General features: G+C 42.3%; 2 protein-coding genes across 2 annotated transcripts; both read right to left on the reverse strand.

Moving 5' to 3' along the window:
* Positions 1-7,898: 7,898 nt before the first annotated feature.
* LOC101531481 (olfactory receptor 6E1-like) lies at positions 7,899-8,840 on the reverse strand. Its single transcript, XM_004598654.2, has one exon. The coding sequence runs from the start codon at positions 8,838-8,840 to the stop codon at positions 7,899-7,901; it is 942 nt and encodes a 313-aa protein (XP_004598711.2).
* Positions 8,841-19,725: 10,885 nt separating this feature from the next.
* Positions 19,726-20,995, reverse strand: LOC101531227 (olfactory receptor 13A1). Its single transcript, XM_004598653.2, has one exon. It carries the CDS (start codon positions 20,993-20,995, stop codon positions 20,009-20,011), a length of 987 nt encoding a protein of 328 aa, XP_004598710.2. The 3' UTR covers positions 19,726-20,008.
* Between the last annotated feature and the right edge of the window lie 2,452 nt (positions 20,996-23,447).

Consider the following 23,447-nt stretch of genomic DNA (forward strand, 5'->3'; position numbering starts at 1 on the left):
CCAGCACCCTATAGTGCCACATCAGAATCACTTTTTGTACTGAGAAAAAGGTTGTGGTGACTGGAGGAACAATGAGCTACACATGTGCTAAGCCAGGAGTAAGCTCATTTCCAGCTCGAAGTCCCACAGGGAAAACAGAACTTTTGTGGAATTCTACAGGTTCCATTGAAAATAAGATCAGGTGGATCCTTAACCTAATGGCCATCAAGCACAGAAACCCAAGAAGTGCCACACTGGGTGCCATTTTAACTGAGGAAAAGACTGACTTGAGGTGGGGCTAGAGGAACAGCAGTGAGCTGCAGAGGGCCTGAGCTGAGAACTTACTTCTGACTCAACACAGTGCATTGATCTCACAGAACACATATTACCAACTTGGCATCTTACAGGTTCCACTCATAATAGATCCAGATGGCCTTCAGACCTAACGGGCAACAGGTTCTGGCAAAATGAGAGCCACTGACAACAGTGACTTAGGAAAGCTGGTGTTTCCCTAATCCTGGGCACTGCTCAAAGCAGAAATGGAAGAAAGGCTGTGCAGACAATGGGGCACCCACAGTATGGGATAACAGGGACTGGAGAGTGGTGAGCCAGGAGCTGGATCTATGGAGACCATGATGAAAGCCGAGCAAAAGAGCACAGGAACAAAAGTCACTGGAGAGAGTGGCGCCGTGACTGCAAAAGAAGCACAAGGCACCAAACACAATCAATAAAATCAACCTGTAGACCAGTGGGCAACACAGCTTAGAAACTGCCCTAAGCGGAACAATCTGTCAACAGTTGTGAACTAAAGAGTTGATTAGCACTCATTGAGCTGGGCAGGAACAGGAACTGGGCTTGTGGCTAAAAACACTCAGACTAATTGGACTCATCTGTAACCAATTTCCTGGCTAAATTAGGACTTGGGGAGAAGAGTATATAAAGAGAGGCGAAGGAGCAATAAAGAGAGCCTTCTACCACTACTTGTCTCCTGTTGGTGCTTCATCCCCAGACCCTCTCCCTGTCCATGTTACTGGCTCCTCTGGCCGGAGCAGCCAACTAGAATAATAATGATCAAGAGCAAAAGAAGAGACAGAGGCAAGGGAGCAAAAGCCTTTGCCAACCTCAGAATTAATTGAGGAAGACACCAAGGAAATGGGGCATAAAGAATTTTTTTTCTATTTCTATTTTTTTTAAATTATATTGCATTATGTGGCAGTTTCATAGGCTCTGGGATTCCCCCAACCTCTCCCCGTGCCCTTCTCCCATGGTGGATTCTTCCACCTTGATGCAGTATTACAGTTCAAATTCAATCAAGATTCTTTCTTTGCCAACATATACCAAGCATAGAGTCCAGCTACTTATTGTCCAGATGAATTGAACAGTTTCTTGGGGAGACCATTTCTGGTCTTAAGGTAGAGCTGGCAGAATATCATCCCAATCAATTAAGAGCCCCAACATAACATCAACAACAATTTACAACATTATGAAATTGACATGGTTTTGAGTAACCAGCATGTTACTATACTAAGGCATGAGGGGGGAATCGGGAGCGATCCTGACAGCCTCTTAACAGGAGGTCACGTGCGTGGAGCGGGGGGGGTTCTCCAGAGTGGAGCAGGTGGAAAGGAGGAGGCTTGGATCCCAACCCTGAAGACTCCCAGATCTTCACCAAGGACTATTAATACGAGCAACAAGGACTACATCCCAACTGCCAAGGAGGCCATGGGGAATTGGAGTCCCCTCAGAGGCAGAGAACTCTGAGGTCACCCACCCCCAGCCTGAGCTTCCACAGGGGATGGAAGAAGTCCAAACACTACTATGCAGAAACCAACGTCATCGAAACGACAACTAGAAGCCCTGAGCGGTCCGCAGAAACAGAAGAATAACAAACTTCCTTCGGGACCAGGGAGGGGAGCTTCCTTTGGTCCTGGCCTGGTTACGGCTCTGGACCCCCACCCTCCCTCGCAATGACCATCGGGATCGCTCCGGAAACCCCTCAAAACAAACAAACATACATACAAACTAACCAAAAAAAAAAAAAAACACTAGAATAAATAGACAAACAACAACAAGTAAAGCTTAGAATCAGACAGGAAAGAGCTAGCATGGATTTACTCATACCTCACTAGGTGGGACACAAACATTAGTCACTCCTCACCATGGTGTTGAGGATTTCTCTGCACACCGCTCAAAACAAAATGTTCTGCACCTTAATTGTCGACAAATGTCTTGTTAGAGTTATAAACCAGTCTAGATAATCCTAAAATCAGCCAAGTTCAGCAAAATTATATTTCAACACAACAAACGGCTAAATACTAAAATGAAAATAGACACGAACCACCTGAGTAGTACCCTATAGCCATTTTAAGATGTATAGCAGCAGGTTCTGTATATAAACTAAAATTGAAATGTCAATGAGCTAAACACAGGATGTGGTTAAGAACTTGCATAAAGAATTTTTTAAAACTTGTTCTAAAGTTTCCTGTTAACAACAAAAAGCACATACCAGAGTTCAGGTAATTTAAGGATTATGTCACACAAGAAATAGCAACATGGAAACAAAATCAAGCTGAATTATTACAAATGAAGGATGCAATGGTGCAAATTAAAAATTCAGTGGAAAGCTTCGATAACAGAGTGAGTGAGGCAGAAGAAAGAATCTCAGAATTGGAAGATATTTTCTTCAACAATGAGGGGAGGAAATAAAAGAGCTGGAAGAGGAATTGAGTCAAGCTAAGAAAGGCATTCAAGAAAAAAGGGACACTATTATAAGGCCGAATATAAAGTTCCACAAGGCACAGTAAGAGAAGCTGGTTTTAGAGATGTGGTCAAAGAAATAAAGAATGAAACTTCCCTAATTTGAAGAAACAATTGGGAAACAAAGTAGAGAATAGGGCACGGAATTCCCAATAGGGTTGATCAAAAGCAAACTTCACCATGTTGGCATTTTCTATTGCATTTTTATCACCAGTCATCTGTGTTGCTCTAATATTTGTGATCTATTATTGAGTAATTTTGAACTGAGTTTTGGTCTTCTTTTTATAATTCCTGGAGATTATAATGTTGGGTTGTTTTGAATTCTTATTTTTTTGTTATAAATCTTTAATATAAACTCCTGCTTAGCACTGTTTTTGCTGCTTCTTGTAAACTTTGTGGGCTTTTTCTTTCTTTAAGATTTGCTTATTTTTATTGGAGAGGCAAATATACAGAGAGAAGAAGACACAGAGAGAAAGATTTTCTGTCCACTGGTTCATTCCCCAAGCAGCCACAATGGCTGGAGCTGAACCGATCCAAAGCCAGGAGCCTGGAGCTTTTTGTGGGTCTCCCACGTGATTGTAGGATCCTAAGGCTTTGGGCAGTCCTCAACTGCTTTCCCAGGTCACATGCAGGGAGCTGGATGGGAAGTGGCGCAGCCTGGATAAGAACCAGTGCCCATTAGGGATCCTGGCAGATGCAAGGTGAGGACTTCAGCTGCCGGGGGCCAGGACCAATTTTGTGTTGTGTTTTTTTTTTCTGGCTATATGCAGGTGCCTTCTCTCCTCTTTCTACAGTTGTGATAGGATGGTTTTCTGATGTAATATTCCTTGATTTTTAAAATCTTTTTGTATGTAGCACAAGACATTATTCAGCTACCACGAGGCTTAAATAAAATATATTTTAGCTATCACAGAATATTTCAGGATTATACTATGCTCTCTGTGATGAAATAAAAATATTTTATTCCTTCACCCTTATGTTTTATATTTTAATCTCATGATTTACATGCTTATCTCTGGTATAACTTGAACATTTAATTGCTACCATTTTTAATACTTTTGCCTGTCAATCTTTATGTTGAGATGTGACTTATACATCACTGTTAAAGTACCAGAGCTTTCTAAATTCTATTCTGTGCCTACTTTTAGCAGGGATTTTCTGCTATTACATGCTTTCATGTTGTTGATTAGTGTCATGTCCTTTTTGCTTGATGAACTCTATTCAACATTTTTTAGACAGAAATTCTAGTAGCAATGAAAGCTCCACAGATTTTGACTCTCCATTTCTGAAGGACAGTGTTCCAGGGGAAAAACTCTTAGCTGGAAGCTTTCTCTTCTAGCATTCCGAATGTATCGTACTCATCTCCTACTTGTGCATATCCTGCTGAGAAATCTGCTTCTAGCCTTACATGTAATTTGCTTCCTTTATCCTTCTGCTGTCAGGATCTTCTCTTTGTCTTTGATTTTTGAGTTTGATTATAAAACGTCTTGACGTAGTATTGCTTTGATTGAATCTGATTAGAGAACATTGAACTTCCTGTGCTTGGCTATTTCGATATATTCACAGATTTGGGGAGTTTTCTGCAATTTTAAAATTTAAATAATATTTCTGCCCCTTTCTCTGTCTCGTCTTCCTTACATCTTCTTAGGCAATGATTTGTTCTTTCAGTGTTGTCAGATAACTCATGTAGGCTTTCTTCACTCCTTTTGATTTTTCAAATCATCTATTTACAAATTACTATAATCATTTTCTTCAGTATGTTGTATTATGCAGTTGATATCCTTTGCATTTAAAATTTTATTCAGTGGACACTTCAAAAATGTATTTCCAGTCCTTTCATGATTTCAATCCTTTCGTTCAATTTATTTTAAGGGTCACTTAATGTTTCACATAAATTATTAAATTGACTAATGTATTTCTTAAAACCCTGTGTGAGTTACCTTGAAGTAATTGTGTAAAACATTTATCAGGTGGCTTGTAAGTGCATGCACCTTTGAGGACATCTTCTGAGATATGATATTCTTTCAGCGGTGAACCTTCGTCTTGCTCTGAAACTTACATCGGCATCTGTGCATCTGATAGAGGCACAACTTCCTCCCGTCTTTACAGACAGGCCTTGGTGGGGAGAAGTCTTCCTCTCAGGGAAGTAGGACCAGAAGAACGCACCCAGGAAGGAGCACAGCAGCTCTAGCACTAATGAAGGCTCAGCATTGTAGTCTGAGCAGCTCTGTCTATTGATTTTGGTGCTGAGAAAAAAATCATTATTCCAGTTCAAATTTGCAGGGAAAACTATAGTGGCCTTGAGTAGCAATGGTGCAATGGTCCAGCTAACAGGTGTTACTGTCACTGGGTAAGTTGATGACTCAGGGGTTCCCTGTTGGTATTGTGACTAACTATTGCCTCCTACAGTGTTAGTGGCATTTGCGTCTGATGAGTGAAACTCAGAGGTGTCACAGAGCTGAGGCCTATAGCAAGGGCATGCTGATAAAAACTACAATGCTGGGGTTTAGGATGGCAGCAATACCAATGTACAGGGCACTGATATTCACACTTTCAAGTTAGTAATGCTGTGCAACGTGCACGTGATGTGAAGTGACATCATAACATGTGCAGTGACAATGGCTCTGTAGAAAGAACTGCTGTAGCTCTTCCTTGCAAATGAGCTAGGACTTCAAGTCACAGGTACACAGATACACTGGGTTCCAAGACCCAGGGTGTAGACTGCCAATTATAGTGGTGGCAATAGTGTTTAATGTATACACGCATGCAGCATGGCCTTTGAGTCAGGACCAGGGTATGTGCAAACTCAGTGTCAACCAAGAAGTAATCTAAAGCATGAGAACATACAGGGAGACCTTGTATCTGGGGCTCAGAATGTAAGCTCTGTTGCCATGAAAATGGCTCCAGGGTGTGTGATGCACTTTAACTGCAGGGCTGGGGTCTACCTGTGAGCACTCATGGAGAAGATAAGACTTGAGCACGGAGTCGAATACAGCATCAAAATAAGCAACAGCTCAGATCCCAGAGTCACACGACAATGGTACTTCTGGGAAGACAGCTGCGTGCTATGATGTTTCCTACTCTGGGATCCCCAGGAGCAATGAATGTACATTACCTCCATGGCCAAAGACGGCATTGTCTTCTACAGAGCAGGCCACCAAGGACCGTGGTGGTGTTTCCTGGATGACTGACGCTTACAGCTTCAACCTTTCCTCTCTTCCCAGCCATCCACTTGCACCCATGAGGTGCTGGTTTTGTTAGTTATTCTTCTGGGTTGGCCATCTCTGATTTTTTCCCTCAGTGTCATTGCAGCTCCTCAAACATCCTCAAGCCTTCTCTGGGCTATTTTGGGTTTTGTATCCCTATCTGCATGGGGGAGAGGCTGGTTTCTTTCACTTCGCCATCTTGGTCAAGCACTGTTGTTTTTCACTATCAAAATCTCAATGGAATATAAAACTAACAGATATATTCTTGGTTTTATGTCCATCAGCAGATTAATGGATAAAGAAAAGGATTATACTACTGTAATTATATGGGAGGAAATAGTGGGAAGGAAATTAAGGAGGGAGAAAAGGGAAGGAAAGGAGGAAATCCATACACGTACAAAGCTTTATCATGGCAAATAATTTTAAAATGAGAAATTGTAGTGTGCTTATAGTGTATCAGATTGTAGCAAACAAATTTTATTAATCAAATACAAATTAACTTGTTTCTTTCCCATGTGTATAAAAATTTCCATCTAAACTGGTAAAGCTATCTTGACAATAGGGTGCTGGACTCTCTACTTTTGGCTATGCCTACAATGCCATGATACACTTAAGTAGAATCACAAAATTGTGACTGTTGCTGAAGAACTAGCCTATTGCAATAACATAGGGAAAAACAATGGGTAGTGGGGAAGATGACAGAAAAAAATCCCTAAGGCTAGGGAACTGTGTCATGAAAAATAAAAATTTTAAAAATTCCATTCAGTTTTGTCTCACTTCTTTGCACGTGGTACATGTACTACTCTGCTAATAATTTTTCCCAGAATGACGAACGAACTGTAATGCCATTGCCTTTTTTCATCCCTAAAATTTGAAAATATTATTGATCTCACATACTGCAGCACCATTTTGAAGTAATGCAACAGATAGATGATATTTTCATTTTATTTTCCCAAAAGTATTAAGTACATATTAAAAAATAATTTGTGCCATCCTCAAGCGGATCTTATATAGCAGTTTGCCATGTATCACACAAATTGTCAATACTGTTATTCATGCTATTTCTAAAATGAGTATCTAAAACTACCCAATGTTGCTTCTTATCCTACCAATGCAGAGACATCTTCAAAGGGGCAATTGGAAGGACTTCAGAGCCACAATTAGAGTTCTTCCCACCTGTAATTAGACTGCAACCAGTTTATTTAATTTTTATAAGCAAGGTGGAGATCTTAATTATCCAGTTCCTTGTTGCAGGGCAACTAAAGCATCTCTACTACAAGGTTTTCAACTGCAGGTTTTTCAGTGCTAAAACAAACCTGGTGAATGAAATAAAGTCTTTTGTTTCAAGTAAAGGAGTTCATATGGTCTCATGATTGGGACAATTAGAAATATAAGTACATCTTTATAAAGAACTATCATTGTAAAGATACATAGTCCATTTAAATAAAGAATATTCAGTCAGAGATATGATTATTAGTCTACTAATAGAATGACAGTCATATGCAAATATGTATGACTGTATGTGTTGATTTTCAGAGTTTAACAAAATGACTATTTTGCTTATGCTTAAATAAATTCGATATTGTAAATGCTTGGATTGCGTTCTCTATCTTATACTTACTAAAAGTAGACACATTTCCAGCAATGATTTTCCACAAACATCCAATAGTTTCATGTATTAAAAATTCATTAAATTTTTAAAACTCATTGAATCAAAACTAGTGAAAAGAAAACACAAAAAGGTGTTTTTAACTCATGATAGGGAAGACTGCTAGAACTGCAGAAAGGCTTAAGGGAGCATGATCATGTTCATAAAATGAACAATGGCAACATGATCAAACTAGCAAACTTACAACTGGGTAGAAGATTATTTACATTGTGAAAAAACTGGATTCAATCATGGAGAAGGAGCACCCTCTACTGAGAAGGAGCACCCTCTACTGAGAAGCTGGGAGTCTACTTCACCCTGCACAGAGCATCCCTCAGAGCCTGGTGCACCTGCTTGTTGCGCAGGGTGTAGATGACAGGGTTCAGCACAGGGGTCACCACTGTGTTCACCAGAGCAGCCTGTCTGTTGAAGTCCACCCTGCTCGTCTGCTTTGGCTTCACATATATAAAAAGACAGCTGCCATACATGAGAGAGAGGACAATGAGATGAGATGAGCAGGTGGAGAAAGCTTTCTTTCGCTCCTTGGCTGATGGCAGCCTCACTATTGTGACTGCAATGTTGCTGTATGCAATGATGGTTAAAAGGAAGGATGTAAAAAGAACTAAAACAGCAAGACTGAAAAACAACGTCTCAATAGGTTTTGTTTCTGAACAGGAGAGCTTAGCCAAGGGCCCAAAATCACAGAAGAAGTGTGGGATGACATTGGGGCCACAGAAGGACAACTGGGAAAGCGTCACCACTGGAACCAGCATGAAGAGGAATCCCAAAGCTAGGCAGGCAGTGACCAGGAGGAAACACACCTTGGGGCTCATGATGCTGGAGTAACGCAGAGGTTTGCAAATGGCCAGGTACCGATCCAGGGACAGCACAGCCATAAGGAAGAAGATAGTTGTCCCCAGGAAAAGAGAGACAAAAGCTTGTGTGAAGCAGGCAGCAAAGGAAATTGCTTGCCTCCCTGACAGGAAGATGGTCAGCAGTTTGGGAATAACAGAGGTTATAAAGCAACATTCCACAAAGGCAAAACTGCTGAGGAAGAAGTACATGGGTGTCTGGAGGCGACGGTCAGCCCAGGTGACGGTGATGATGAGCGTGTTTCCCATGAGGGAGGCCAGGTATGCCAGCAGGTGCACCAGGAACAAGATGTTCCCCAGGTACTGGACCGCAGGGAACCCCTCCAGGATGAACTCCTGCACTGAAGTTTTGTTCCATGCAGCAGCCATTTTTTTCATTAACTTCCAATGAACTATTAACAGTCAGAACTGCAGAACGAGCTTTATTTTATTTAGCCTAAAACAGCATACACGAGTTATCTATTTCTTTTTAATGAGACTACTTATTACTTACTTGTTGATGTATTCATTTATTTGAAAGCGTGAAGCTTTGTCCAGGGTTCTTTCATGGGTGACAGCATCCCAAGACTTGAGCCATCATTCGTTTCTTTGAGAATTTGCATCCACAGGTTTCTGAATTTGAGAGTGAATCAGGGACTTAAACACAGGCACTCAAACTTGGGCTCCAGGTATACCAAGCAGCACTTAACCACTAGGTAACATGCTTGCCCACGTTATTTTAAACAATTTATGTAGCTTTTGCCTACCTCCAAACAAAGAAATTTTTTTCTAATCTTTACAAAGTTGATTCGGGCACAAAGTGTCAAGGGCTACAGGAAAGTGGGTAAGACCATTGTTTCCACATTATTATTATTTTTTCTAGATCTGGGATAAGGGGAAAGTGGAAAAGCCCTATCCAGCCTCCCACCCATCCAGGGTCTCCGATGTGGGACATGCTCTGAGGGTCCTGCTTAAGCAGTTTTGATAGGCCAATAATTCTGAATTGCTGCCAGTCTCACCATTCCAAAAACGATGAAATCTCTCCAGAATCCACTGACTGACATAGTCTACCTTAGATTCTCCGTTAGCCCAGATTCTCACTGCCAACACATGGCTGGAGTAGCTATCAATTTGCTCTGTCTTCCGTCCTGTTGTGGTACCAGGTGTCCTCTGCAGGTTCCGAAAGACTACCCTATCCTCCCTGAACTTGGATTTGCTGTCTACTGTTCCTTCTGAGCCTCTAAGGAGGCTTGGCTTTGACACTTGCACTCCATGGTCAGACCATGGAAACTGCACTTCTCTTTGTGCCTGGACAGAATAGGACCCACCAGCATGTGTGTGGGCTGGATAGTAGGGTTGGTTGTGTTGAACTAGGCTTCAATGCCCGTTGACATGTAGGAGAGTTGAACGGGATGTGGGACAGATTGGATAAGTCTGCTGTACATACTGGCAAGCACGGGAACCAGGGCAGGGGGTGGGCCTGGTGGGAGTTATTGCAGGTCGTTCCGATTAGGCTTCAGCTTCCACTGGTTTGTGGGAGGGCCGAATGTGTGCTGGGCAGAATCAGGCTGGACTGCAACGCCCATAGGTTCGTGTGGAAGACAGGGCTGGAAACAAAACTGACCCAGCAATTGCAACCACCAGCTGATTGGGGTGATGGACTGTGCAGGACCCTGTACTGGCAAGTACACACAAGAATCTGGTCTGGGATCACCTCAGAGGAAGTTTCTTTGTGGATCTCCCCAATTAAACAAAGTAATTTTCATGTATGAACATAATATATGTAGCCTACAATTCTTGTACAAATAAAATTGTGCTTGCTCCTAGCAGTCTGCATAAAGAACAATATGATTTTAAGAATACCATTCACTGTCAAGAAAAAATAAGCTTTCTTTTAGTTCTTCATGTCAATATGAGATGTAACACTGCTAACAAAATTGTACAGCAACAATTAATGAAAAGGAAAAGAAAAATTGTAAGAATTTTTGATCATGAAATTCCACAGGAAATATTATTTCATTATGTCTTGAATATGCTTCCAAATTTGGAGACATATTGTCACTGAATTTAAAAAAAAAAAAAAGCTTTTGGTGGCTTCAACTGCAGCTCCTTGAGGTGAGTTATATTAGGAACATGACAGTGGAGCATTGATACTCCTCCAGTCCCTCTTGACCCTAACCTGACATCAACCAATTGGACAGGTTTCTTCTCCATCCCATGCTAACTGCTCTTCTGGGAAGAATCTTTATCATCTATCTTCTATCATCTATCTCCTCCTGCAAGGAGACAGAACAAGCAATAACATGACTTGACTCCAAGACTTAATTTCTGATTCCTTCTCCAACCCACTGTCTGCCCATGTAGAATAATTGTTCTATTTTGCCATCTAAGTTCACAGAGTTCTCTTAGGTGAGACTTTGTCATGTTGGTCAGCAAGGGTTCCTCTAAGATCTCTGAACTAGTACTGATTTAACCAGATCGACAGCCCCAATCGTTTTACGGTGTAAGACCCCTGGAAGACGAACAAACTGCTTCAAATTACAACAAACTAGTGATGCAATGACCTAGTCAAACTAAGGCCATGTGCTCACCCACAGGCAGCTCCCAATCATCAGAGATTTATCTGCAGTTCCTTACTCTTTTGAAAACCAAGATGCTGGGCGAGGCAGTTGAAAAATCAAGAGAACACTTTCATCTGAGATGTTCTCCAATTTATCCAGATAAAGACTTGAAATGTGCGATATGACTGCTAATCACCCATCTTCAACAGTTTAGAACTTTCCCACCTGCAGGAAATTAAAGAGACAGTCCAGTGGCAACCTTCAATGGTGAGATGCTGGAAAGCAAAGGACAACACATTGCATCTGGAAACTGAGTCTGAGTTCACTTGCACTTCCAAAAGGATATCATGGCATGTTGCAGGCATTCAGGCCTCCCAGTTGCAAGAACTTTTCCTATCCCTGAAATAGCCAGCTCTACTGAACTTGGCTGAGAAAATGCCTTGGGGCAGTCAGAAAGCAAAAATAGCAGGCTTGCTTCATCTGGTTTCTATTATATAGATTGCCTCTAAAATGTTACGAGGCACTAGGTTTTCCATCTTCACCTCATCAGAATAGAGCAGCATTTATACCCTTAAAAGCAGAAAGTATGTTTTAAGGATTTCTTTCACACCGTGTTTCACATCAGATTGTCTCTTGACACCAATGAGGAGCCTCCAGGACCAGTAGGCAGCAAACGACATAAGAATAAGATGGAACAATGACTCCCTGGGGTCCCTGGTGGCTACTAATTGGGCACTGTTGCAAGCAGAAGATTATTGCACAAGCATCGGAGTCACTCTTTCATTACACTTTCCAGTATAATAATATGGACTCATAGATATCTGAGTTGTCTTCTGTGGAATTCATTATAAGTAGAATGCTTACAAATACCATACATTTATAAAGTACCAAATCCTGTTATGACGCTAAAGTGGGGCTGAAAGGTTGGGTAGGAAACTTGCACCATTTTCTGGCAGCTCTGAGTTGCCGCATCCCCAACTCTTCCATAGCTCTGCAGACTTAGATAAAATCCAACATCAACACAGAAATCTAGAGTCTTAAACCATAATACCCGAAATGCCCAGGTTTCTTGAAAATCACTCATTCCACCAAGAAGTGAAAAAATAACAATAATAAATGCCAATTTGAATTTTAAAAGGTAATCAAAAGACGGTAGGAATATTTGAGTGATACGAGAGTTTAAAGCAGCCATCGTCAAAATATTCCAATCAGTAACACAAATGTGCTTCAAAAACGTTTTTGAAGAAGAGGAAAACACTCGGAAAAAAAGTTAGGTAGTGTCAGCCAAGAAATAAAAAACATAAAATATGCAAAAGTTTTGGAGCACAAAATGTTACAACTGAATATTTAAGAGCTCAGTGATGAGAGCAGAAGGATGACACACAAGAAAACTATTAGGGACTCAACATGTAGGAAAGATGAACTACTCTACAGCGTCAGTAGAAAGGATGGTGAAAAATGTACATCAAAACCTGTGCATCTCTGAGACTACAGAAAAGATTGTTCATGTCATGGGGTAAAGAGAAGAAACGGGCATAACTGATCCACGGCTTGGAATAAAGCATCCCATACAGACTCAGGAGAGTAGATGGACTGCATGTAGGGTAAACTCAAAAAGGCCAGATTAAGCGCAGTGCGGTCAAACTTCTGGTGACTAGACACAGTGAAAAAGCAAAAAGCAGTGAGAGAAAGGGTTTATACCTGTGAGGAACAAATCTTCAAATGACGGTGAATGTCTCCTCCAAAAATCAACAGGCTGAAAAGAAGTGACACACTATTTTTCAAGTGCTGAAAAAAAAACTACATAGAATTTAAAAACTGTGGAAATGAAGGGGAAATGAAGACATTCCCACCGGAAGCAGAGTCGAGTTTTTCACAGACATACCTGTCCTTCAACAATGAACAAATGATGTTCTTTGAACATAAAGGAAATAGTATCTAGAGGAATCACTGAAGATACCATAGGAGATGCACTGAGAAGTACAAGGGACAAATCCAAATGATACTGCAAAATAAAAATATTCAGAGAGCTACTTGGTGAATATACTGAAAATAAAATAGAAAAATTAAAAAGTTGAGTTAAAGGATAAAAAAACAAAACTTAAAATGACAGGTAAAACATAAAATATCAAAAACACTTGATTAACTGTTAATGGTCTAGATGATAAAGTGGATTTGAAATTTCATTAATTCGGCAACATCTACAATCACACTGAATATAAATATTCAAAACAAACAACAGGAATATGTATAGAGAAGTGATAGGATGCGATCACCAGTTACAATAATCAACTTGAATATAAATAGCATAAATTCTGTAATTAAAAGACACAGAAATGCTGAATGGACGGAAACACAAGACTAATCTGTATGTTTCCTATAAATGCACACCTTGCCAATGAAGATACACATATACTGAAAACGAAAGGATGGAAAAAGATATTACTAGCCAATAAAGAAAAACAAAAACAAACAGGAATTGCCATCCAAATAATAACAAAACAGAGTGTAAGATAAAAACTATTGAAAGATACAAGATGGTTATTATTAAATGATTTATTTATTTTTTTTTATTACAAAGCCAGATATACACAGAGGAGGAAAGATAGAGAGGAAGATCTTCCATCCGATGATTCACTAACCAAGTGAGCCGCAACGGCCGGTGCGCACTGATCCAAAGCCGGGAACCAGGAACCTCTTCCAGGTCTCCCACGCGGGTGCAGGGTCCCAATGCACTGGGCCGTCCTCGACTGCTTTCCCAGGCCACAAGCAGGGAGCTGGATGGGAAGTGGAGCTGCTGGGATTAAACGATTAAGAAAGTTGTGACTACACAGACCAATGCAATGGCTCAGTGGCTAAATCCTTGCCTTCCATGCACCAGGATCTCATATCGGCACCAGTTCATGATCCAGTTGCTCCATTTCCCATCCAGCTTTGGGCTTAATGGCCTGAAAAAGCAGTGGAAAATGACACAAAACCTTGGGATCCTGCACTTACATGGGAGACGTGGAAGAAGCTCCTACCTCCCAGATTTGGATCGGCTCGGCACTGGCTTTTGTGGTCAGTTGGGGAGTGAACCACCAGACAGAAATTTTTCTTTCTCTCTCTCTGTAAATCTGCCTTTTCAATAAAAATAAATAAACATTTTTTGTAAGAAAAAGAGAAAGATATGACTATAGTAAATGCTAGGGCACCCAACTGTTTAAAACAAAGTCTGATGTACATCTGCTCCATGGAATACTATTCAGTCATTAAAAAGAATGAAATGCTACCATTTGCAACAAGGTGGTCCCAGCTGGAGACCACAATGCTCAGTGAAATAAGCCAGTCCCCAAAAGACAAATATCCAATGTTGTCTTTGATATAAGACAATTTTCAGCCAAAACACAAAGCGAAAACACATGTAGGCAAACAGAGTATACACTTGTATTCCCGCAAGCAAACAGTATAATGGAGACTAGAGTACCAGGGGAAAAAAGAACTGTAGCATGCATCTCTACTCCCCAATAACAGAAGGCCCCAATAAAACTGTTAAATACACATTGACAACAAGACACTAGACCCTTTACCACTGATTATACCTAAAATGTCAGGATCCATGTAAAAAACAGAAAGCTGGAGTCATGACCACAGCAGAAGGACTATGTTATTATAAAATACAAGGGACAGTGGGAAGGGGAGAAGAGGAAAGCGGGGCAAGTGGGGAACCCTATACCTACAACAGTGCAGAATGGAAAATACGAATAAAAAATAATAAAATCAAACGTTAATGGATCTAAAGGCAGAAACATCCTCCAGTACAATCATTCTTGTGGAGACTCATCAGCTGACTGTCGCCAGTGGACAGATCTACCAGATCCAAAAAAATCAATTAATAAAGAAACAGAGCTAATCTGCACTACTGGCCAAATACATCGAAGTGACATCTACAGAATATTTCATCCCACGACCTCAGAGCACACATTCTTTCATGATTGCATGGGAGATTCTCTAGAAGAGACCCTCTGATAGACCATCAAACAAATCTCAACAAAAAAAACCCTAAAACTATATCATGTATCATTTCTGATCACATTGGAATGAAGCTGGAAATTAACATTAGAATCTAGAAAATATACAAACACATGGAAACTAAACAATATGCTCCTCTCTCTTTTTATTAATTGCATTGTTTCATAGGCACAGTTTCATAGGCTCTGGGATTCCCCCAACCCCTCCCCGTGCCCTCCCCCCATGGTGGATTCCTCCACCTTGTTGCATAAGCAATATGCTTCTTAAAGAACCGTAGACCACACAAGAAGTCCAAGAGGAAATCACCTCTCTGGAATTTTCACTTTCAAGTCAAATAAATAAATCTTTTAAAAAGCAAATAAAAATGCAGGAAATTAGTGAAGATTACCACAAAACATTCAAATGTATGGGGTACAGTAAAAGCAGTGTTAAGAGGAACATTTATAGCAACTAGTGCTGACATCAAGAAACCAGAAAAACATTTTAAAAATGACCTAACGATGAATCTCAAGGACATAGAAAAGTAGGAATAAATCAAGCCCAAAACTGTTAGAAGAAAGGAAATACAAAAATTAAAAAAAAGAAACAAGCTACAAAAATACAAATTATAAGTGCTATGAAGATCTATTTTTTTAAGAAAAAAATAAGCAAACTTGATAGGCTATTGACCCAATTAATCAACAAAGAAGGAGAAGACTCATATTAATAAAATCTGAAAATTAAAATGATGTTACATCAGACACCACAGAAATAAAAAAAAATCATTGGGAATTACCATAAACAAACAAAAAAAAAGTAATCCCAATCTCTATCATCCAAAAGTCAAAAAATAAATTCTGGTGAGAATGTGGGTGAAAATGGATCCTGATGTACTAAAACCAAGGAGTTTTAAACCCCGTGGTAATGGCAGAATGAGTCTTGGCCTTGGTCAGGCCAGTTCAGCCGTCACCATGTGCATCAACTGGAATGCTCTACAAATGACAGCAACAGCCAGAAGCCAGGAATTCCATCCTGTAGGGACCCAAGGACTCAGGTCATCCTGTACAGCCCTCTCAGGTGCATTGCCAAGAAACTGAATCAGAAATGCCACTGGTGTGGTGGGTGGCTCAACAGGCTAATCTTCAACCTGCAGCCATCCCATATGGGTGTCACCTTATGCCCTGGCTACTCTACTTCTGATCCAGCTCCTGCTAGATGGCCCGGGAAAGCAGTGGAGTATGGACCAAGTCCTTGGGACCCTACACCCACATGGGAGGTTCAGAAGAAGTTCATGACTTCTGGCTTTGGCTCAGCTCAGCTCCAGCCTTTGCAGTGTTTTGGGGAGTGAACCAGCAGATGGAAGATCTTTCCACATGTGGCTCACTGTATCTATCAATCTGCCTTTCAAAACAAATCATAAAAAAAGGAAAAAGTGGGCTTGGCACGATAGTGTAGCAGTTGAAGTCTTCACCTTGAATGCACCAGGATCCCATATGGATGCTGTTTCTAATTCTGGCAGCCCCACTCCCCATCCAGCTTCCTGCTTGTAGCCTGGGAAAGAAGTCGAGGGCAGCCCAAAGCCTTGGGACCCTGCACCTGTGTGTGAGACCTCGGAAGAGACTCCTGGCTCCTGGCTTTGGATGGGCGCAGCTCCAGCTATTGTGGCCGCTTGTGTAGTGAACCATCAGATGGAAGATCTTCCTCTCTGTCTCACCTCCTCTCTGTATATCTGACTTTGCAATAAAAATAAATAAATCTTTTTTTAAAAAAAATGAAGACGTGAAGTAGCCACAACTCAACTCAGGACTCCAATAAGGCATGTGGGCCTCTCAAGTGGCTGTTTAGCCCGTGATCCCACAACACGTACCCCCACAAGATGGCATTCTTGGTTGTCACCGATGGGCAGCCCTACTAGCATCTGAGTTTGAGAATGATACTGCCAAATGCCCAGGGAAGCTCAAACAGCAGCCCAATGTCTCAGTGATTTCCAGGGATTGTCATGGTTGTCAAAACTCCCAGTATAATCGCATCCAAGGATCAATCCTTAAAGAAAAAGAAAAGCTACATAAAACACAAGGGCACAATTGCCTTCCTGTTCAGGAACAGAGGGAAGTTACATAGTTGAGGCGTCACTCAGTGAAGTAGCCTGCATGGAGAGGACCCAGATGCTAGTCCCACCAGCCAGATGCATTATCATATACTTGCCACCACTTCTAAGGAGGGCTGCTTGAATTGGGAAGATGAAAGTAGTAAGGATTTATGATTAGGGAGTGATTTAAAGGAGAGAGTGCTTTCCTTGTTCGATAAGCACATACAAAGACCAACAGCAGAGGAATGGGTGAAATTGAAAGGAGTATCCGTCACTTCATGGCTGTTAAATACTTGATACTGTGGTGTCATGGTCAACCATAAAAGGGTTGCCTGAAGAGTTCCTTGGTCACAAATTTGCCTGTTAAATCAGAGGACTAATTTTAAGAGGGAATATAATATGAAAGCAAGAGCTGCTTCTCACTCTAAGCAAAAAGAGACAAACTGGGGCCAGATCCTGCAAAAGAATCCACTCAGAGAGCAAGTTCTTCCTTGTCGGGCCAGCTAAAGAAAAGGGATATGTTTGTGCCTGAAAGACAAACGTCCAGCAAGGAAGGCTCTGCCTGAACAAATACAGCTAGACAGACCGGCTGCTCACCCCTGCAAGACCCACAGCTACAAAATAAGCAGAACCCAGGAAAGGCACTGGGAGGACAGAGAGAGATTTGGAGAGGGACATGGGCCTGCATGGGTTTGGAGAACAAGAAGGGAGTATTATGTCAGAAAGCAGATTGTGGACACACACCAGGCAAAGCCTTCTACTCAACTCAGTGAGTCACCGCAAAGCTGGCACTGGGGAGAGGCTGCAATGGCCATGGTCTTCCTGCCCTCTGGGATCATTCACCAAGAGTGACATCCTAAATTCTGTGCTCAGTTGACCTTTCTTCAGTCCTGTTACCCCCTGTTGTCAGCCTCGCTCGGTTGATATGTTGTCCTCATACTTTGAAGAAAAATGGCTCAAGTGGGTTGAATGCTGCTGAAGGAGTCCGGGCTTGAATTCACATCTCTTCCCCCTACCAGTCCAGGACTCCTTCCACACTCTCACTTCAGTGGGCATCCACAGCACCCTGGCACACACCTGGCACACAGCACTCTTCAGGCCTTCTCTCATTTATCATCATGGGTGAAACTGACCACGTCACCGAATCACCACCCTTCTTTTTTTTTTTAAGATTTATTTATTTTTATCACAAAGTCAGATATACAGAGAGAAGAAGAGACAGACAGGAAGATCTTCCATTCGATAATTCACTCCCCAAGTGACCACAATAGCCGGTGCTGCATCGATCTAAAGCCAGGAGCCAGGAACCTCCTCCAGGTCTCCCATACAGGTGCAGGGTCCCAAGGCTTTGAGCCCTCCTGGACTTCTTTCCCAAGCCACAAGCAGGGAGGAAGCTGGATTGGAAGTGGGGCTGCCGGGATTATAACTGGTGCCCATATGAGATCCTGGCACGTTCAAGGCTAGGACTTTAGCCTCTAGGCCACCACACCGGGCCCTGTATCACCACCCTTCTAAGAACATCAAATTAAGCATTTCTGTTTTTCTCAAATTGTAATACTCTCCTAATTCTCAATAGTTGTCCAAGCACCTTTTAAAATATTTTATAAATGTAGAGGATGTGAAAATTATAAGAAACTAAGATAAGTAATACAGGAAGAACTCTTTTTGGGATGTTGAGAATCTGCTAGTGATCATAGAGGCAGTGCTGTTTTCAAAGCTTCGCTTATTGGAAAGCCTCCCACAAAATTGGAGAGCATTAATATGCCAGTTGAACCTTCATAATTCTACTAGAGGATATTAGATCTGCTCGGTAAGTGTCACTGTCAGCCACAATTCACTGTCGTGAATTGTGCTTGAACTTCATGCTCCAAATCAATGCGCTCTCCAATGAATGATGATAACACTGGTTGAAAAAGACTCAGAGACAGTGCATCCAATTCAAATACCAGACTCTCAGTTCCCATCTCTAATGGCAAACAATTCATATTTTTATTTTATTCCAAGAATACAGCTAAACATTCTTAGTTTGGTCCTAGCATTCTAACTGATACAGATAGAGAGGGAGAACTTTCCAGTACAATTGCCCGACAGCACAGAGCGTAGGCTCAAGATTTATCTTCATTAGACACAGAAAACTTGTCTACCCAGTTTCAATCAGGAACCAGGGAAGGTCAGTGTTGCCTTCTATCAGAGCTTTGTGACTTCTTATACCCAGATTGTAGCGATTGTCCCCACTCCAAATCAGTGAGGTACATTAGATCGTCATGCCCTGATCACAAAGTCAAGGAAGAGTGAGAAGACTTGCTTCATGTCTCTTAGACGCATCAGGTGATGGACATTAGGATAATTATATTTAAAGCCAAGTGGCAGTCCTAATAATTCATCTCATCTTGAATGAAAGTGGGACAAAAAGGAAGAAACAGAAAAAAAAAAGCTTTCATTGCAACCAGTAAGATCACAGCAGAAGTTCCTTTGGGAGCAGTAAGCTTCATAAAGAGCTTGTTCCTCTGGCAGTCCTCCAAGCACTGTGGGTCCACACATCCCGCCTTACCCAGACCCAAGCACCTAACCTCCAGGTGTCACTTTGAACATCGTATATGTACATTTGCATATGACAGCACACCCGAGATGCAGGGAGCATTCTTCTGCTGGAGCACTTCCCTACACTACATTCTTAGTTTGGGATCTGACTATGGGACCTCACTTTTTAGGGGTCTGTAAGTCCCCTGGATCCCCAATCCTCACCTCCGTCAGTCCCAGGGCACCTGAATTCTGAGTTTGTCCATGCAGACATTCTACTAGAATGAAATAGACAGGTTTACTCACCCTCCAGTCCAGAAACCTGATCATGAGACCCCTCCCAGGAAGTTCACTATCCAACAAAATCACAATTCTCAGGAAGGGAGAAGTGCTTCTGAAGATGGAAATTAATTCCTGCAGAATGGGAAAAGCTTCCTGAGAGCTGTTTTGACTTCATGGTTTCTCAAAGTATAGATGAGTGGGTTGAGAGTAGGGCTCAGCAGGGTGTACAGCACACCAGCCACCTTGCTCTTCTCTGCACTGTAGCTGGACACAGGGCTTATGTAGGCATAGAAGACGGCGGTGTAATACATGCACACCACAGTGAGGTGGGAGGAGCACGTTGAGAAGGCCTTCTTTTTCCCCTCTGTAGTTCGCATCTTCAGGATGCTGGCGATGATGAAACCATAGGACACGATGGTCATCAGAAAATTCAGCACACCATAAAAGGCATCAGCCAGGACGATCATGATGCTGTTCACATAGGTGGAGCTACAGGAGAGAAGCAGCAGAGGCGGAACCTCACAGAAGAAATGGGTGACGACATTGGGGTCACAGAAATCCAATCGCACCATGAGTCCTGTGTGGATGGCTGTGTTGAAGGCACAGAGCGCCCACACACCCGCAGCCAGTGTGCTGCAACATGCCTTGCTCATCATGGAGTTGTAATGCAGCGGGTGGCAGATGGCTGCATACCTATCATAGGCCATTACCGTGAGGAGCAGCAGCTCCGAGGACGCGGACCATGTGAGGAAGTAGAGCTGAGCCATACAGCCCCCATAAGAGATGGAACTCTTCTCCAGCAACAGACCTGCCAGTGCCTTGGGCATGATGGAGGAGGTGCATATCACATCCATGGTGGCCAAGTTGAACAGGAAAAAGTACATGGGAGTGTGGAGCCCACGGTTGAAGGCAATGGCAAAGATGATGAGGCCATTCCCTGTGAGTGCCATAGAATAAAGGGAGAAGAAGCAGCCAAACAAAAGCACCCGGTATTCTGGGTGCTCTGAAAAACCCTGTAGGATAAACTCTGTCACCAGCGTCCGGTTACTCATTGTCCTTGGGCTGAGAGGAGTTTCTGGGGCTACCAGGTGAATCCCCACACACAGCTCCATGCAATTCAAGGCTGGAAATAGACAGAGGAAAGATGTTCCAAAGGCTGCTACCCTGCCCCATCCATACCTGATACCACCACATCCCGTGCAACATTACACCATTGGATATGGGAACTAAGACAAGCACACCAGTATTACAATAGGCAAAAGCCTTGAGCATTCAGACCCTAAAAGGTAAATGCGGATGAGCAACAGAACTCACAAAGCATCACTCAACCCCAGTCAGAGAAATGCAAACCGAGAAATCATCCCTGTCTTGGCAAGATGGGATGAGCATGACGTGGCATGTACATATTCCTATGGAGCCAGAACTGACTTCTGCAAATGCACCCTGAGAAAGTAACTCAAAACACAGTGTCGAGGCAGTGCTATTCTATACCAGGGAATTTTTTCAAAATGTTCCTTGATGGGTTTTTTTTTTTTTTAGAAGTTCCGTCAATACATTAGATTCTCAGGGTCACAGTAAATGCATGTAATAGTGAAATTTTAACAACAACCTATACTCTTTTTTTTTTTTTAAAGATTTATTCATTTTATTACAGCCAGATATACACAGAGGAGGAGAGACAGAGAGGAAGATCTTCCGTCCGATGATTCACTCCCCAAGTGAGCCGCAACGGGCCGGTGCGCGCCGATCCGAAGCCGGGAACCTGGAACCTCTTCCGGGTCTCCCACGTGGGTGCAGTGTCCCAATGCATTGGGCCATCCTCAACTGCTTTCCCAGGCCACAAGCAGGGAGCTGGATAACAACCTATACTCTTGAAAGTCTGCTTTTTACGGCATTGATATAATGTGATGCTGGGTCCTTATAAAAATTATGCTATAGAAGTGTTTTACTGACAATTTTTAAAGCAAAACTAGTGGTGGGAGTTGTGGTGCAGCAAGCTAAGCTGCCTCTTGGGATGCTGACATCCCAAATCAGAGTGCCGACTGTACTTTTGACTCCACTTCTGATATAGTTTCCTTATAATGCACCTGGGAAGGCACTGAATGATCCAAATGCATAAACTTCTGCCACCCACGTGGGAGATCCCAATGGAGTTCTTTGGTCTGGTTCAGGTCTGGCTTCTGTGGACATTTGGGTGGTGAACCAGCAGATGGAAGATATCTCTCTTCCTTTCTCTCTCCCTCCGTGTCTTCCTCACTCTTTCAAACAAAAAAGATCTTTGAAAATTAAACACAATATAGTAGGATGAAGAACAGAAAAATAATATGTGTAACTAAATCTCACTGTTGGTTTGGAAGAAGAAAGGAGTGCGTGCATGCATGTGTAGGAAGAACGACTGGTAAGTGGTAGACCAGTTTGAAGAGTGTGGGTGACTTACGATTGATTTCCATGTTCTTGATTTTCTTCAGAGAACCCCTTCTAAAAGACAGCCTTACCAGTCTAAGCAATCCCGTCATTTCCAGGGTAGAACAGTTAGGAATTCTAACAGTTCTTCCATGGCTTTCTTTTGCTGCCAGAACCAATGCTCCCAACCACTGCTCTGGAAGCAACCCTCCTCCACTTGCCAGCTTCTCTTCCCACCCATGTCAGCCCTCACAGACAGAGTTCCAGCTTCATCCTGCACTCCCAACATGGCCCGTGCACCAAGGTCAAACCAGGACAACTACCAGACCTTAACCAGGACAACTACCAGACCTTTCCTCTCTTAATATCATTCCCAAAGCTGGCAAAAACAACAACAAAAAAACACCCTGTATCCATATTCCGTGCTCATCTGTCCTGGAACCCTCATCACACAGCACAGTGTGATCATGTTACCCAACTGTCCACCCTAAGGGAGGTGCTTGCACCCCATTTGTCTCAACATACTCCTTCCTGGCACCCAGCCCTGGACCTGACACTCAGCTGGACTGGAATGTTAAAGGACAGCCTAGTGTGAATATCAGCTGAATACCTTCTACCCACAAAACAAGGCACAATCTGCACTATTTCAAACACCATCAAAGACCTTGCTTATTTCTTTGTTAAGCAGAAAAGTTAATCAAGACATTCATTTTTAGTTAAGAATTCCATTTTTGGTCAACCTTCAAGAAATGTACTTATCTCAAACAGATTAAAAGATTTACACAAAATGAGCGAGCCTTACCCGTTATCTGAGTCGTATCACCATTTTCCCAAGTGAAGCCTGTTCTTGGTATACATGAGCAGGAAGGCGGAGTTAATGAGGGTGGAACTGTTCAGAGCTGGTGAGAGTGATGCGGCCCCATCGGCATGTGGTCCCAGCCACAAGGTGTCAAAACAGCTCTGAGACTTGAGTGGATAAAACCAACACCCTCTGCTTAAGACCACTGCATTTTCATCTGGGACAAGATCAGAAAATTACTTTTTACTCAGTTTGAATGGAAGATCTGACAAACAACTACACTATTACTTACTCCTTAGCACAGTCACTGAGTGGCTCCTGTTTAACTGCAGGGCCCATCCATGGTGAGACTGAAAAGGAAC

The sequence above is a fragment of the Ochotona princeps genome, chromosome 13 (assembly GCF_030435755.1).
Source record: "Ochotona princeps isolate mOchPri1 chromosome 13, mOchPri1.hap1, whole genome shotgun sequence".
Classification (NCBI taxonomy): domain Eukaryota; kingdom Metazoa; phylum Chordata; class Mammalia; order Lagomorpha; family Ochotonidae; genus Ochotona; species Ochotona princeps.